We start from the raw sequence: 17,799 nt of genomic DNA on the forward strand, positions 1-17,799 counted from the left end.
TTTCTCCCTCCTCTATGTGACATCCTTTTATATATTTGAAGATGGCTATCATATCACCCCTTAACCTCCTCTTCTCCAGGCTAAACATGCCCAGCTCCCTTAGCCGTTCCTCATAAGGCATCGTTTCCAGGCCTTTGACCATTTTGGTTGCCCTCCTCTGGACACGTTCCAGTTTGTCAGTGTCCTCCTTGAACTGTGGTGCCCAGAACTGGACACAGTACTCCAGGTGAGGTCTGACCAGAGCAGAATACAGTGGCAATATTACTTCCCTTGATGCTTCAAATACAGTCATACCTCATGTTACGTTTGCTTCAGGTTGTGCCTTTTCAGCTTGTGTCCCGCGGCAACCCAGAAGTACCGGAAAGGGTTACTTCCGGGTATTGCCGCTCGCGCATGCGCACAAAATGACGCCATGCGCAGAAGCGGCGAATCGCGACCCGCGCACATGGGTTGCATTCTTTTCAGGTTGCGAACGGGCCTCCGGAACGGATCCCGTTCGCAACCAGAGGTACCACTGTATACGCAATTTCGCCTAAATGCACGAGGCCTCAGTACATAATCCCCAAATAAATTGGGAGTTGCCTGCATTACTATTTATCTTTTTATTTATTAAATTTATTGGGAGGAAAGTTTCTCTTTTGCATATCCCTACCATGCTCTCCCAGCGCTTCTTCATAAAACTAGAAGTAAAAGGTAAGGGTACCCCTGCCCGTACGGGCCAGTCTTGACAGACTCTAGGGTTGTGCGCTCATCTCACTCTAGAGGCCGGGAGCCAGCGCTGTCCGCAGAAACTTCCGGGTCACGGGGCCAGCGTGACAAAGCTGCTCTGGCGAACCGGCACCAGAGCAGCGCATGGAAACGCCGTTTACCTTCCCGCTATAAAGCGGTACCTATTTATCTACTTGCACTTGGGGGTGCTTTCGAACTGCTAGGTTGGCAGGCGCTGGGACCGAACGACGGGAGCTCACCCCGCCGCGGGGATTCGAACCGCTGACCATGCGATCGGCAAGTCCTAGGCGCTGAGGTTTTACCCACAGCGCCACCCGCGTCCCTTCTTCACAAAACTAAAGAGCCCCAAATCCTGCAACCGCCTCTCTGTCGTCAAGTCCAGTCCACAATCAATACTGAGCTGGCAGCGTTTAGGACCACTCCTTGTGGGCTGGACGGGAAACCTAGGAATTCTCCACGGAGCTCCCCCACTGCCAGCAACTGCGATGTCACTTCCTGCAGACCCGTCCAGGCCCCCTTTGTCAAGTGCCCCCCCCCGGGACCCCGGGGACAAGAGCCAGACAGAAGATTAAGAAGCTGATGGGAAGAGAAGTCTCCTGGGCAGCCAGGCAGGCGTGGGAACAGGGCCAGGGCTGCCCTGGAGCCAAACAAGAAAGGGGGAGGAGAGCTTAAGGCACTCAAGGAGGCCCAGCGCCAAAAGATCAGGAAAAGCTAACTCCTTCTGCCAAACAAGCCCTTGTCAGCACAAAGGAAAGCAGGCTCATGCCCTGCCGCCTTCTGTTTGCGGAGCCAGGGAGGGGAATGCTTGACTCTACGCCTTGCTCTTCTCCACCCCCCCTCCCGCTGCCTCGCCCTGCACTCCTCATTCCCCCAGGTTTTGAACCAACAAGGTGGTCTTGTCCAGTGCCTGAGGACAAGAGGACCCTTCCCCAATTATTCTCTCCAACCTCCCTTGCACTGTGGAGCATTTTTTTTTTAAAGTGGCAAACCCAAAGGTAAAGGGACCCCTGACCATTAGGTCCAGTCATGGCCGACTCTGGGGTTGCGGCGCTCATCTTGCTTTACTGGCCGAGGGAGCCGGCGTACAGCTTCCGGGTCATGTGGCCAGCATGACTAAGCCGCTTCTGGTGAACCAGAGCAGCGCACGGAAACGCCATTTACCTTCCCGCCAGAGCGGTACCGATTTATCTACTTGCACTTTGACGTGCTTTCAAACTGCTAGGTGGGCAGGAGCAGGGACTGAGCAACAGGAGCTCACCCTTGTAGCAGGAACCCCCCCACCCCAATCATTCTGTTTGTATAAACTTCACACTCACACACTACATACGCCACATTTCTGTTATAAATTCATAACACCACATTTCTGTTATAAATTCATAGAAAGTCAACCATACATTGGATTTGCACTGTTCCATTTTTATTTTTACTCCATGTCACAAGAACTAACAAAGGGGGGTGACTTAGTCCTGGTCAGCCATAATCCCTTCACCATCTCAGCACATCCACAGGAGCCCTGCCCATGCCAACCCTTATGATCCCAGACAGAAGACAATCAAGATCACAAAGAACCTGCATATGGGAGTGGATTCAAACAAAGGACACTGATCAGATCTTCCCTCAGGGGGCAGGAAACTGCAAAATCCCCTTTGTCTCCTAGAAATTCCTGGAAGGGGGGGGGGAGAGGAGGAACCAGCCAGGTGACAAGACACTCAAGTTACCACCAACTCCTCCCTCGGCCCCTCCTTTCTGTAATGTATGCCTCCCACAACCCCTCCTTTCTGTAATGTATGCATGATGTTTCTGGGGGTGGGCTAGACCTAGAGGAAGGGAATTTCAAAAGTTTTTATAAGACCTTGCACACTATTCTTCTGGGTCTTTCCTCTCTCCTGCACGTGAGGGGAATACCCTGTTGCAACAGTTCAATAAAGGCCAAGCCTACAGGCTGCTGTTTTGCTCCAAGTTATCCTGGTTGGTGTCTTTGTTTTGTCCAAGGGAGCCCTCGGATTTTTCCTGCAACACCCTGTCGTGGGGATTCGAACCGCTGACCTTCTGATTGGCAAGTCCTAGGCTCTGTGGTTTAACCCACAGCGCCACCCGCGTCCCGTGTCAAATCTAGGAGGGATTAAAATCCAAACTTTGCTACAAACCTCTCGCTGGGGGAGCTGATCTCTCTCAGCCTGGCTTACACCACAGGGCTGCTATGAAGATGAAATGGCAGGGGAAGCCCATGTACACCACTGCTAGCAACTCACAAAACTAGGGTTATCAATGGAAGACATACGGCAAGGGGGAGACAACTCTCCAAACTCTGGAGTTCTCCAAATGATGTTGGAAAAGGCCCATCAGACCCGGCTGAGAGTGAGAGGCGATGGGGAGTTGGGAGTCCAGAAATACCTGGAAGGGATCAAATTGGGGAATCCATTTACAGCGCAGTGAAAGCCAAGCTGCAATGCGCCACACGTTAGTGGAGGCGTTAGGATGGGCGGGGAACCATTTTTGAGACCGAGGACCACATTCTCTCCTAGGCCACATCCAGGGGCCATGTGAACCAGGCCAGAGGCCAACGTGGGCAGTGTAACCAAGGCTTTACCTTTCTACAGCTGGCAGGCTTCTATGCACGCCCCTTTCTCATTCTCCATCCAGGGAAGGAAGAGGCATTATCAGCACTCAGAGACACATTCCAGGCAGGTAAAAATACTCAAGAAAGGTGCATAGCAGAGCTGGCAAGGGGTGTGGCCTGAGGGAGAGTCTCACGGGCCAGAGATCTGGAGTAGGGCTGGGCGATATATCCATATATTGTCCAAAACTGCTTTGAAGTCCATATTGCGGTATTGGTCACATAGTTTTTGACCTGGCAACACTGTGCGAATCAGGATGTGAGCTATGCAAAAATCACAATGTGAGAAAAACTGTAAAGGCAGCCAACGCCTCTACATAGATCCATCCTTATTTCAGACATTGTTATGTATCGGTGTAATGTTTAGCTGGCGATATATTGTCATGCTGAAAAGCAGATATTGCCCAGTCCTAGTCTGGAGGGGACGAATTGGCCTCCAGGCCCCTAAATTCCCCACCGCCTGCATTCCCTAATAGACTTGAAAGAGAAGCGCCCCCAATTTCAGGAATTGGGGGGGGGGGAACTCCCTTAGGTAGTCGCCTAGAGATTTTGCAGGAGCGCCCCAGGCGACCATCCAAACAGCCCTTGCCAAGCTTGGATTAGAATACCTGCTTTGTTTCGGAGCGTTAATTTGCCATCAATCGGATCGCTCCCTATTTTGGAACAGCAGATGGTGTTCTATTTATACACGCTTGGACTCTCGGTACCAAAGTTAAAACTTCTCTTCCCCCACCTCGCCCCCCAAAATGCAACCTGAACAGCAAAGTCAACGAAAGAAATTTTCCTCCCACAATCCACACAGCAAATTTGCTATATGTTCACTCGGCATATCTGTGCATAGGATTGCTCCTCTCCCCAGGCTTCACCCAAAGGCTTTCATCTTCAGAGTGTCCTTAGATGGAGTAGCCTGGAGGAGTTTTGAGAGATTAACATGGCCGGGATGTGTCCACAAAACCCACGAGGGTCACAGACCAGAGAGAGAGAGAGAGAGAGGGAGAGGGAGGGAGAGAGAGGGGGTGTGCAAACCACATCTCAATCCTAGACGAGAGGAGACTCCATTTTGGTGCACATAGCTTTGAGCTGAGGTCATGGAGGAACTTAAAGTGGCACAGATGTTCGAACAGGGCCCCACAGTCCGCCCGAGCGCTTCTGTACCAGGGTGCCAGTCACAGACACAGGGCTGTGTCACTCGGGGGCTCTCCTTCGATGCCACCCCCCTCCCTGGGATCTGCTTTGACTTTCTCACCCTCCACCGCTCAGGCCTCTTCCACATGTCTGCACTGCACTCAGTTTCGCTCACCACACAAGGCAGAAAGCGAGCTCAGTCTGTGGGTGCTCAATAGCAGTGTGGTTATCAAACCAAGATAAAGACTCCCCCTTCCCCACTATCCCCAGCCCCAAAAGGCAAGCGACCAGGACAAGATCCCGAAGTATAAAGAAAGACTTGCCGATTGCCTCTTTGTTGGCGGTCAATTATAAGTGCCCTCCAGTCACCAAGGATTGCAGTGCACGACATTATTTGGGAAAAGTTTCTTTGAGGTCTTCCTTTATGGACTCTGGAGGATTAGGGTACCCTGGGCTTCATACTCCAAGGGAACCTTCAACTCATCTCAGCCAGAATGGCCAATTGTCAGGGATGCTGAGGTTCCTCAATCCCATCCTAGACATATGTGGCTTGCCTTATCATCAGTGTTAGAACTTAAGTTAGCAGCGGCTGTTTTCATCAATTGAGCTTCTAGCCCTCAGCACCACAGATACATTCTGCGGGGGAAATATTCAAGGAGCAAGTGCTCAATTCAAGAGGGAGGTTGAATAAAAGCAACTAACGCAGCGGTTCTCAACCCGTGGGTCCCCAGATGTTGTTGGACTACAACTCCAATCATCCCTGAGCTCTGGCCTTGCTAGCTAGGGGTGATGGGAGTTGTAGTTCAACAACATCTGGGGACCCACAGGTTGAGAAAGGCTGAACTAACGGGTTATGGGAGAGGCCTTGCAAAAACTTGATCATTCATGAAAGGCAGCTTAGGTTTAATCAGGGCTGCATACACATCAAATGTTTAGGGCACAGGGTGCTTCTGAAGAATCTTGGGAAGTGTAGTTTACGCCTCACAGGGTTGCAATTCCCAGAATCCTCCAAGAACTACAGTTCCCAGGATTCTATGGGAGAAGGCAAGTGTATGGAGTGTATACAGCCTAAGTTGTGGAATTTAGATTGTTTTTTTAAAAAAAGTTCAGCATTTGGGCAACAGCCCCAGCTATTGAGTTTCCAGCATCTGTGCAACACCCTGCGCTTACTTCAAGCGGCCAGAATGGAGACGCAGGACAATTCTGCCTTGGGGCTCTTCAGATTATTATCGCAACAAGCCTGCATGCAGCCACAGGTCAGTGCAATGCCCACGAGCCTCAGCGACGCAGGAGGGGGCGAGAAGGCAGAACCCGGGACCTGATTGCTTGAGAACAGGACTGTCTGCGATCAGATTCAGCAGAGCTTTCAAGTGCCGCAAGACCAGATGCCTCTCTGACGCCCAGCTGCGTCTGAAGGCCAGAAACTCTGAGGAACGACAACGTGGGTGATCTGGGTGGGTCAAAGAAAATTCTTGAGAGTTTCCCACCCACATCGATGTGCTGTCCCTCTCTACTCCACGGTTCCCCCCCCCAAAAAAATCCATCAGCTTCCATCTGGGATCCACCACGAAGCCGGGTCACCTAACAGCCCCCTCTTCTCACTCGCCCACCTCAAAAGGATTCCTCTTCGCTGGTGGTCAATTAAAAGGGGTGTGCACAGTGTTATTTGGCAAGCGTTTCTTTGAGATCTTTATCAACACTCTGGAGGATTAGGGAACCCCGTACTTCTCACTCAGAAGTAAAATATAAAGCAGTATAGAAATGAAAAATAATATTAAATTCCACTTAAAAATAAAATGGCGCCCGGACATCCCGTTGTGGTGCCTGTAACCCAAGTTTAAGGTGCCATTTGGAGATTATCTTATATACCTGAGTTTCTGTTTCCAAGCGATTTCTGCTCTGCATAAAATTCAAAGGAAATGCATCTGGCTATAAGCACATTTGCAGACCTAAGTTGCTGGTTCGCTGTCGCAAGGTATGGAGAAAGATGCTGCTTCTCCAAAGAGGGAATCAGGCCAGCTCATGAATGCTTGACAGCTTGCCTGCCACATCAGCAAAACAAAACCTCCATGGTAGAAGGAAGTGTACCACTGAATGCTAGGAAGCTATTGGGTCTGTTTGTGGCCTTTCTAAAAGCATGAATGGAAGGCCTGCAATGTTAGAAACTCAGATATATAAGCTAGGTGCCAAATGGCTCCTGAAACCAGGGTTACAGTCGCCAAAACTGAGTGTCTAGTTGCCATTTTGGGGGAAAGACGGCTCTAAAGTCTTGTTTTTCAAATGATGGACTGACTGGGATTGATTCTCAGTTAAACATCTGGCTAGTTCAGATGACAACCATAATCTAGGTTAAGAGCTTAGAGAACTTGAAGCAGAAAAGCCCCTTGATCCAGGGACAGTCCACACACATATATAGGCCTATTCCGACCTCTTTTTCTTAATGGTGACACGGACCATTCATAATGTAGGGATATTCTTCACAACTGTGAGCAGGGCAGAGGGGTGAAAACAAGCAACCACAATTAGCTATAAGGTTGTTCACTGCTCCTGCTTAGGCTGCACAGAAAAAGCATTTTGGTTCCTGAAATTCATTCTGATTGTGCAAATAAAATATAACTGATAGAATTCTGCAGGATGTGTTGCTAGGGTGCAAAAACAGTCAAGATCCAGTGATCCCCAGGCATGCACCTCCAGATGGGGTGATGTCAGGCGCCATCCTGGTGCCCAGGCATCTTCACTTGGTCGCAAGTTGCTGATAGATAGGTGCAAAATGTGCCTAATTTTGAACACTGATGGCCTGGAAACAGAGAATGTGAGACTAGAAGGACCTGTGGCTTTGATTCATCAGGGTTCTTGCCACGTTCTTTCAGGGATGCCCCACTCACTCTGCAGCTCTGGAGTGCTATCATCATCAAATTTATTACCTGCTCTTCAGCAGGATGCCCCAGGGCATGTTACAACAATCAAAAAATCACCTTTTTAAAAAGTTAAAAAACTGAATTAAAAGCATAGTACAGTCACAGGAAGGCCCTGAAAACACATCTCAGACATGAGGATAAAGAGGTACGTCTTCAGCATTCGCCAAAAGTTGGTTCCACAGTGAAGAGGGAATTCCACAACTTAGGGGCCACTACAGTGAAGGCTCTCTACTGTACCACCACCACCCAATCGTCTTAGGTTCACGGAACCACCAAGAGGGTTCCCTTTGCAGAGCTTAGCATGTGGGAGGGTCTGTAGGTAAAAAGGCAGTCTTTCAGATATTTGGGGCCCGAAACACTAACATTGGGCACCTTGAATTGGGCCTGCAAACAGAACTGGCAGCCACAAACAAGGGGAGACTCATAAACAAGGCCATATTGTACCCCCCGGGAGATTTATGTTCTCTTCTGCCAAACCTTGGCTCTCCCCTGCGATCATTTCACCAAAGTTAGGCATCTCCCGGTGACCAGGCTGCTGTGCAACCGGGGTGCTGTCAGCTAGCTTGAAAGGCTGGCTGGTGGGGGTGTGTGCAAATGGCCAGATAGCTGCCTCCTTCCCCAGACTAGCTGTCTCCCTTGTTCAGATGCCATAAATCTTCACTCTTGGCTACAGACCTGCTGACAAGTTACTTTTCCAGCAAGGCGACTCATCCCAGACCAGGAAGCCAGTGGGAGGTGGGGGGGAAAGAGAAAAAGAGATGGATTATATGCATTTACTACCTAGGTTTTTTTGGCGGGTGCCAAGTGGTTTAAAAGCTACCTTTTTGGGGGGATTTCACACTTTTATCCGCTAAGAGGGAAGTCAACTTGAGAACAGAAAGGCCTCTGTGCCAGGTTCAGCAAGTTAAGAACTTGGAGGTAAAAAAACTTATAGGGAGGATTTTTTCTTAAGGGTATTAAAGCCTCGGATGCTAATCCAGACCATTTAGCTCAGCAATCCGTGCAATGAATTAGTCAGGAAGCCAAGGATCAAGAGTCGATTAACGAGGCATCGCATGGACACAGGCAGGTGGTGAGATGGGAGATTTTAGGGCTGAAGCTCAGCTTCAGCCAGCCAAGTGCCACCCCCACCCAAAAAATAAGATGTTATGGACTGCAAGTCCTGTAAGCCCCAGCCGACACAAGCTGCAGTTACAGCAACTGAAGCAGGAGCTTGAAACTTGAGCGTCCTGTTCCAAACTGGAATGGGGACTTGCAATTCCAAAACAACAACTGCCCTACCGCAGCAGTTTCTAAGGTAGCCCCAGGTGAAAAGCCAAGCACCAGCATCCATTTGCCAGGTATCTGGTTTCCAGCTGCCACCTACCCCACACCCAAAAACACTAAAAATATACAGAGGGGCAGAATATGCCAAATGAGCTCAGCCTCTATTTAAACTTTTTTTTTTTAGGTTTCTAGTCCCTATGGACACTTGGAAGAGTTTTCACGTGAGGTTCAGAAAGGCTACTGGAGAAGCGAAGGGCTTCTGAAAGTCAACAGGAGTCTCCACCTAACAGCCGTGTTTTTTATTTCAAAAGTGGCTACTCGTCCACCTCCCAGGATTTTGTCCAAGGCGCCAACGCAAGACTCGAGATGTTTGCTGAGCCTGCTGACATAGGCTCCATCTGCCCCGGCAAAGTGGCGCGATACTGCTTTAAAACGGCTGTGGCTTCCCCCCAAGAATCCTGGGAACCGTAGTTTAAGTGTGCTGAGAGTTGTTCGGGGATCCCCCCTCCTCACGTCACAGAACTACATTTCCCATAATCCCTGGGAAGAGGGTTTGGCTGTTAAACCAGCTCTAGGAGGGGAATAAGGAGCCTTTCCTAGCAACTCAGGTAAAGGTAAAGGTACCCCTGCCTGTACGGGCCAGTCTTGACAGACTCTGGGGTTGTGCGCCCATCTCACTCAAGAGGCCAGGGGCCAGCGCTGTCCGGAGACACTTCCGGGTCACGTGGCCAGCGTGACAAAGCTGCATCTGGTGAGCCAGAGCCGCACACAGAAACGCCGTTTACCTTCCCGCTGGTAAGCGGTCCCTATTTATCTACTTGCACCCAGAGGTGCTTTCGAACTGCTAGGTTGGCAGGCGCTGGGACCGAGCAGCGGGAGCGCACCCCGCCGCAGGGATTCGAACCGCCGACCTTTCGATCGGCAAGTCCTAGGCTTTAACCCACAGCGCCACCTGCGTCCTCCTAGCAACTCACAGCATCCTTAAACTATAAAACTCCCAGCATTCTTTGGGGAAAGCCATGACTGCTCCAAGCGGTATCATCCTGCTTTAAATGTATAGCTTTAAGGGTGTTTTTGTTTTTTTACAATCCAGTGGCATATAGCTCTTACAAAATAAATGTACAGCGCAGATGGGACCATATTCTATTACCTTAAAAAATGGACCAAGCCTGAGAACCTTATTCCACCTTCTTTCTGTTCCAAGGGGCATAAGAATGTGAAGTACATAGGAAGGGGCCCTTCGGAATGAGGCAGGAAGCCCATCTATTCCAGCATCCTGGCTCCCCCAGAGCGGCCTGATTTATTCAGGAAGCCCACAAAGCAGGATATAAAGGCAATAACCCCCCTCCTGCCTTCGTTTCCCAGCAACTGGTATTTGGAGTCATGCTGCCTTTAATCCTGGAAGCGGCAAACATTCATCGTGACTAGTAGCTATTGATAGCCTTTAAAAACACACACACAAAAACCTGATATTTGCACGTCAATATACACTACACAGTTATCTATGAAAAGGGGTTGAGATGTTAATATCACAAATCGAAAATGAATTCTTTTATCAATTCTAATCTGAAAAGCATTTCTGTCACCCAATTTAGGGATATTAAAATATTTAAAATACGACCCAAGCATGCTATAAAGGAGCCACTTCCTGGCAACAGAAATACAGTCGATTCCTTTCAGAGATCCTAAACTCTTTCTTGGCGTCTTGAGTTACTAAGCTCCAGCTGTTTATAAACATCTGCATATTCTTCTGTAGCTACAGTCAGTAGAGTTGGTTTTATTATAGACATGGTTGCATGTCCAGCATTACACTCCAAGCAGATCCACTGAAACTGATGGACGTGACTAACCTGGGTCTGTTCATTTCAATGGCAGCACTTATCAGATCGCCTTATCTCCCATGCCAACAAATGTCCGACCTTGCCAGGCTTTTGACATTTTCAAAACGGAGGACATCCTCTTGTCACAAGTGTCAGCTAGAGAGAGATTTCTTCACTCTAAGCATACACTGCCTGAATTCCATCAGCTACCAAGATTTGTACTTTTTAAACTCAAGGCTCCTTGCCCTCAGTGTTTTGAAGCCAGACCAGCGATGCCCCAGAAGGAGTTTTTTTTTTACAGCAGAGGGATAAAGATTCAGTTCCCTATCTGTTTCCTTATTGCTCCCAGGCAGGCGGAAACTGGGTTCTGCAAAATACATTTGCACTTATCTGAGCTTATTAAAAAAAAAGGGAAGTGAGCATGCAAGCAAGCAGCAAGAACGAAGAAATTCAACGGGGAAGCGGCCAGCATGAAGAAAAATTATTGCCTGCGATAAAGGGGATGGGCAGGCAATTAAGGAGAGTCTCATGCTGCAAGACAGATGCACTTTAGATCCAATACCTAAGCACCCTTGAAGATAATCTGGTGTTAGAAACCAGCTGTGAGCAGTATCTGGTTTCCTGAACAGCAGCCCTGACAAAGAGACAAGGCAGGCCTTGGTACCAGCCAGCACAGCCATTTGCTGCCCTATCAGCCAAGAAAAGCAGCCAGCTGTGGCCCAGAGCAAAACCAAGGCTCCCAGGCCTGTGGTGCAAAATTACACAGATCACCCAATGATTTATATCTTGTTCATCCCGACAACCCAATATCTGCGTCTTTGGGTGATCTACATTCTCAAGGAAAAGGGGGAGAGGGAAGGAAAGCTCACCAGAAGCTCCCACAGAGCCTTATTTCGCTCCTCAAGAGAGGTCAAGTTAGAGTAAGTTAGTTTGCAGCCCCTCTGCTCCCAATGAAATATCATGGGGCCTTTCAATGCTGTTTTGTATGTGCAAAAATTCAGGGGCAGGCACACTGCTTCATTTCCAACCGGGACACGACCCATGGCTTCCTGCTGAAACCCTGTAACTTTTCATGCCACAGCTGAGACTGGGAAAGCTCTGTTGGTATGGCTCATGAGTTCGAGCCCCACATTGGGCTAAAGATTCCTGCATTGCAAAGAATTGGTTGATCTTCATGATCCGTTCAACTCTAAATTCTAACTGCGCCAGGGATTGTGGGGCGTTGGACTAGACACCCCTTCCAACTCCTCAATTCCATTACTGTTTTGGGGGGAGATTCCCACTTTTCTTGCACCCCTCCAAATGACAAGAAGACGGCAACATTGGGGAAACATTGCAGGACTACCAATGCAGCAGAATGACTTCTGAAGAGGTTCGGTGTAAATCCACCACTATTGCACTACTGCAGCATCGACGACAAGTTGCACAATACATGCCCCCCCCCCAAGTCTGGAGGGACCCCCTAGAGCAGCCTTCTCAACCTGTGGGTCCCCAGATGCTGTTGGACTACAACTCCCATCACCCCTAGCTAGCAAGGCCAGAGCTCAGGGATGATGGGCGTTGTAGTCCAACAACATCTGGGGATCCACAGGTTGAGAACCGCTGCCCTAGAGGATACTCACCCATTGCAGCCTCCACCCATCATCATGGAGGCAAATCAGAGATTGCCAGGGGAAGATGACCCCTTGATTTGGATTCAAGGGACACAAAGCTGGTCAGCCTTGATATCGTGCTCTAAAAGTGCCCCACTCCAGAAAAGCAACCAGATTCTTCAGCCACCTATTATGGCAGCTTTCAGCAACCTAACGCCCCTTGTCATGTTTTGGACTACAAGTCCCATCAGCCCCAGCCAGCACAGCCATGCTGGCCAGGGCAAAGTCCAAAACATCTAGAAGTGCAGCAGGCTGCACCCACTGAACTTAGCAGCGTTTGCTAAGCAAACGGAAGAAAGAATCAGCCATGGCCCTGGCCATCACTGCCCATAATGGCTGCTGCTGGGGCTGCTGGGAGTTGGAGCCCACAATGTCTGGAGGGGTGCCAGGCCGAGTGAAGGGCTGAACTACACACCACGGGGGAGTTCTGTGAATGGATCAATCTATGTCAGAGCCGGGGGGGGGGGGGAGGCGCAGGTCTGGATAAGCTATCTCTGCAAGGTCCAGAGCACTGCCCAGCTTTTACCAGCGATCACAATTCCCTCCAGCAGGGCAGGCCTGCCTCTCCCCCCACCAGCCTAAACTGCCTCATTTCCTGAGCAGGAAGCAGAAGGGCCACCCCACTGCATCCAGGAGATCCCTCTTGGAGGCAGCTTTCCGGGAAACGCCTTTCAAAGGAGATCTATGGTGGAGAGACCCCTTGGCCTCACTCTCAGAGGCCCTTTATCCAAGACTGAAGAAGCTGAAGCACAAAAGGGGAGCAGCCCACCCTCCCACATCATGCCACCAGGAAACCTTGCCCTAGGCCAGCCGTAATATTTCCCCCTGCAACCCCCTGCCTCCCCGCCCCCAAACTGGCTACTGATGTTCTGCCCTGCAGGCAAACTCAGGAATGGGGAAGGAAAGCAAATATTGATACAGAACTTAACAAAGACTATCCTTCGGCATTGCTGTGTAAGCCTCTAAGCAACGGCTTGTCGCTTTGTATTTTCATATCCATTTATGGGTAGTGTGGGTTGCTTGATTAAAAAAACCCCAACTTAAAGTCAAATGTCTGCACAAACAGGAAGGTGTTTAAAGAAGGAAAAAAGACAGGAGGCCTTTTATCTGCCCCACGTGTCCATGGATTGTATTCCATGCCAACCCTACTAAGAGTAGACCCATTCAAGTGAATGAACATGACTACATAGAGCTCATTCTTTCCAATAGGTCTACAGCCCTCTGATAATAATTGAGGGGTTTTTTTGGGGGGGGGTACTTTCTTGTATTCTATTATTGATAGCTACCTTAAGTAATGCATTTAGGCACTCAAAAAGAAAGATCACACACACACTATGGAAAAAAACACAGACACACCCCAGCATCTACCCAGAATTCCTCACTGGTTTGCACCACACATTATTCCCCACCAAACCTATACCCCACTAAGGATAGGACTTGCGGTCTCTTCTGGTTCCTATTTGCAGGGGGGTGCATTTCTGAGCCCAAGGGCCATATCCCCACATGGGCAATCTTCCAGGGACCACACACCAGCAGTGGCCAGGGCAACGGGTCAAAATGGACAGCTTTGCACACAAAATTGAGAGGTTTCTAAACACGCACCTATACATCTCTCTCCAACCAAGCCAATAAGAACGATCACCATTTAAGGACACATTTTCAGCAGGGTAAAGCAGCCAGGGAGGGTTGCCAGATCAGACTGGACAGGGGCGTGGCACTGGAGCAACAAGAGGAGAGGCCAGAGGTTCCTCATCCATAATCTACTGCCTATTCAAGGCTCCCAGAATAAGAAAGGACGGGGTGACTTTATGTTCTTGTCTCAAAGTCTCTGCCTTATATAGAACCGGGTGCCTTGCAACAGAGCTCTGGGGTTTCCCCGCACTCAAAGTCTTCCCCAGCCTCTGCTACCTGGCGCTTTTCAACTGGAAACGCCAGGATTCCAACCTCATAAGTGCCTGCTGGATCAGGGCCAAAGCCCCATTTAGTCCAGCATCCTTGCAGAGGCCGCCTAGATGCCTGTGGGGAACCCTGCAGCCAGGAACCAACCAAGTACACGGGCCCTCCCCCACTCTTGTGGGTTCCAGAAACTGGCATTCAGGTACCATGGAGGAAGAGCAAAGCAAGAGCTCTGCTGCCAAGTTGTGGGCCCACCCTTACGCTCAGCAAGGTTGATGCTGGGCACCACTGGCCTCAATTCACCCACAATTCTCTCCTGGAGCTGCTCTGTCCATCTGGCCGAGAGCACCCAACCCCTCCCCTGCAAACCTAGGTATTTTTGCAGCCTCTGATCTTCACGCACGATATAATTAAAAGGCACAGGGTTCACAACAAGATGTAACATCATCGCAAGCTTTTTAATAAAAGAGTCTCCTTGTCCCTGCTTGGGAGAATGAGAAGGGGCTGTTGTTGCCACGCCCAGCTTCGGGGCTTCCTGGTATACCTTTGCACTATACATCTGAGTGACAGGGAGGAAAAGAGAGAAGAGCTGCCCTACAGCAAAACAGAACCTCCAGGTGCAGAGGCAGTCTACCCATGAATATCAGACACCAGGAACAAAAGGCAGGCAGTGGCTTTCTCTGGATTGCCTGGCGGGATCTATCCAGCGTCCATCGCAGGAAACGAGATGCTGGGCAGGAAGGAGCCTTGGCCTAACCCAGTACGGTTCTTCTGGAAGAAAGAGGCAGGACAGCTCCATACAGAACCTCCAAGCTCAAAGGCAGTTTATTTCCGAACACCAAAAGGCTGAAAATGAGCAATGGGGGGGGGGGCGGTTGCCATCACCTTCACCATTCATTTGTGACCTTTCCAGTTGGGACTGTGCTCTGATCAGACACAACAGTCCTTATGTTCTTGAGAAAGACGATGACCAAGAATGTAACCACCATGGCAGTGCATAGTTAAAACTATGGAGCCCGCTCCCACAGGAGGCAGTGCCAGCCACCAACCTAGACTGCTTTAAAAGAGGATTAAGCACATTTGCAGAGGACAGGGCTGTTGATGGCTACTAAACACAACGGCTATGCTCTGCCCACACACTTGGAAGGCAATAATGCTTCTGGAAACCACTTGGTGGAAACCACAGGAGGGGAGAGTGGCTCTGGTGTTCAGGGGCTGTTTGCGGGCGTCCCACGGGCATCTGGTTGACCACTGAGAAGACAAGATACTGGGGCAGATGGGCCCCTGGTCGGATCCAGCAGGCTGTATGTTCTGATAGTCACAGGCTGCCTAGTGCTCAGGGAGCAGTAAACATGCATCACCTTCCTCCTTGGTAAGGGGCTTCTAGAAGCAGCTAATTACGAGACCAAGAGGGAAGAAGACAGGGGACCATACCACTGTTTGGATGCTAGACTTTCTACCCAATCCAGTGGGAATCTTATACTGCACAGCTCACAGCCGCAATGGTTAAATAGGAGCCTCCCACGTTTCAAGGCAGAATACCACCAAGAAGTTTTTTAAAACACCAGTCGCTAGGGGATTAAAAAAACAACAACTGGAAAGGAACTCTTGCCTTCATCAACCCCTCACTTAAGGGCTCCCCAGAGGCATCCTGCAAGATCCACAGCTGGATGATGGGATCTCTCTGGAGTGGCCCAACAAAAGCTCTTCTCCGGCTTTCGTACGTGTGATGGCTCCATTTTAGTTTCCTGGCAAGACCACTGAGCTACTTCCCTATGTGAGGAAAGACTAAAACATCTGGGGCTTTTAAAGGAGGGGTGTATGGCAGAGGTGCATAAGATTACATACATGGTGTGGAGAAAATGGATAGGGAAGAAAACTAATCCTAGAATCTGGGGAGGGAGCGTCAGTCAATGAAGCTGGAGAGATTCAGGACAGCCCAAATGAAGGAGTTCTTTCGCTCAGTAGGAAATCTGCTGCCACAAGATGCAGCAACGCCCACCAACTTGAAAACAAAAATAGATGAGTTCATAGAGAATAAGGCTAGCAATAGCCACTAGCCATATTGACTATGTGCCAGCTCCAGGATCAGACACAGCGGGCTTGTTCATAAGGCTTTTTGGGGTTCACATGTAGGTGAGGGCTTGGAAGCTTCTTGTAAAGCAGCTGATGAGGAGCTGCAGAGGCAAGATGGGTGGACGGGAAGGATGCAGAGTTAAATGGATCCTTGGCCCAATCCAGAACAGATCTTCTTATGAGCAGAGCCGTGGCTCAGCAGCAGAGCGTCTGCCTTGCATGCAGAAGGTCCCAGGTTCAAACCCCAACAGGCACCTCCAGGTAAGGTCACAAAAGACTCCCTGCCCGAAATCTGCCGCCCTTCGGTGTAGACAACACTGAGCTAGATGGACCAATGGCTCAGTAGGAGGCAGCTTCTGATGTTCCCCTAACAGAGCACCCATGCGTAGGAACAGCCTACCCCCAGAGGACGAGGCCTAGAAGACAATTGATACTCAAGCCCAACCCTTACAGGGTCTCCAGCTGCACCACCGTGGAAAACCTGGAGCCCATGCCTGATGCCTTAAAGGTAAAGGTACCCCTGGCCATTAGGTCCAGTCGTGACCGACTCTGGGGTTGCGGCACTCATCTCGCTTTATTGGCCACGGGAGCTGGCGTACATGGTCATGTGGCCAGCATGACTAAGCCGCTTCTGCCGAACCAGAGCAGCGCACGGAAACGCCGTTTACCTTCCCGCCGGAGTGGTACCTATTTATCTACTTGTGCTTTGATGTGCTTTCGAACTGCTAGGTTGGCAGGAGCAGGGATTGAGCAACGGGAGCTCACCCCGTCACGGGGATTCGAACCGCCGACCTTCTGATCGGCAAGTCCTAGGCTCTGTGGTTTAACCCAGAGCGCCACCCGCGTCCCTTACTCAAAGAAGAACCATTGATGGAGAAGGACCATGGCTAAATTTCAGTGGGGTCCTCTCTGAGGAGAACTCAGTTGGGCCGAGTCGGGCCTCCGAATTAATCCTGCTGGTGGCCTAAAGCAGCTAAGGGCAGGGCAAGGCTTGAGAGCCACTTTGGCCAAGCGCAGAGGGTTCTGGGAGAGTGGCCAAGCGCAGAGGGTTCTGGGTAGCAGCTGCTGCCCTCCCTGGCCCTGGCCCCGGCCCGCCCGTCCCCCCGGGGCGCCCCCTCGTCCTACCTGCTCCCGGGCGCGGCGCTCGGCCTCCGCCTCCCTCTGCAGCCTCTCGGCTCGCTCGTCGGCCTCGTCGGCGTGCTGCTGCAGCACCTGGATCTTGCGCTTCACCGCCTCGATGGTGGTCGCCCCGGCCATGGCCACAGACTTGCCTGCTTCTCCTGCCCCGGCCCGCCCCTGCTCTCCACTCCGTCCGCGCCGCCGCTCCCGACAGCCCCCGCGCCCCGCCCTGAAATACCCGGGAGGCGGCGCCCCCTCCCGCCTTCTCGGTGACGTCACGCGGCCGCCTAAGGCCCCGGATGAAGGCGGGGCCGCCGCCTCCCTGCCCGGCTCTAGCTCCAGCTGCAGGGTTGCCATGGCAACGGGAGCAGGCCGCCAAGCCAGAGTCGGTTAAAAAAAAAAAAGAGAGAGAGAGAGAAACCGCAGCATCCTTCTCCATTCGCTCCGCCACACCCACCGCCAGCCCCCACCAACAAAGGGGAAAAGCAGTGGGAGCTCCTCCAGTGGGGCTGGCCCCTTTGCAAGGGAGGGTGGGAGGCAAGAGAACCCTCCCAGCCCCCTTTGCAGGCCGGTTGAAAAGC

General features: G+C 50.8%; 1 protein-coding gene across 16 annotated transcripts in view; it reads right to left on the reverse strand.

Moving 5' to 3' along the window:
* TPM3 (tropomyosin 3) overlaps window positions 1–17,799 on the reverse strand; it is a gene marked incomplete at its 3' end in the record, with an annotated part of 75,801 nt that overhangs the window by 41,220 nt on the left and 16,782 nt on the right. For 3 of the 16 annotated variants that reach the window (XM_083716037.1, XM_083716022.1, XM_083716036.1), the window contains exon 1: window positions 17,225–17,443. The exons of 6 other annotated variants lie outside the window; for them this stretch is intronic. In XM_083716037.1, coding sequence (XP_083572163.1) covers window positions 17,225–17,356 — 132 coding nt within the window. In that variant the 5' untranslated portion in view covers window positions 17,357–17,443. Of the gene's footprint in view, window positions 1–17,224; window positions 17,480–17,799 lie in introns of those variants that run through there. 7 more of the 16 variants (XM_083716033.1, XM_083716032.1, XM_083716031.1 and 4 more) reach the window with 6 other exon arrangements.

This window comes from Podarcis gaigeae (assembly GCF_964106915.1).
Source record: "Podarcis gaigeae genome assembly, chromosome: 16".
Classification (NCBI taxonomy): Eukaryota; Metazoa; Chordata; class Lepidosauria; order Squamata; family Lacertidae; genus Podarcis; species Podarcis gaigeae.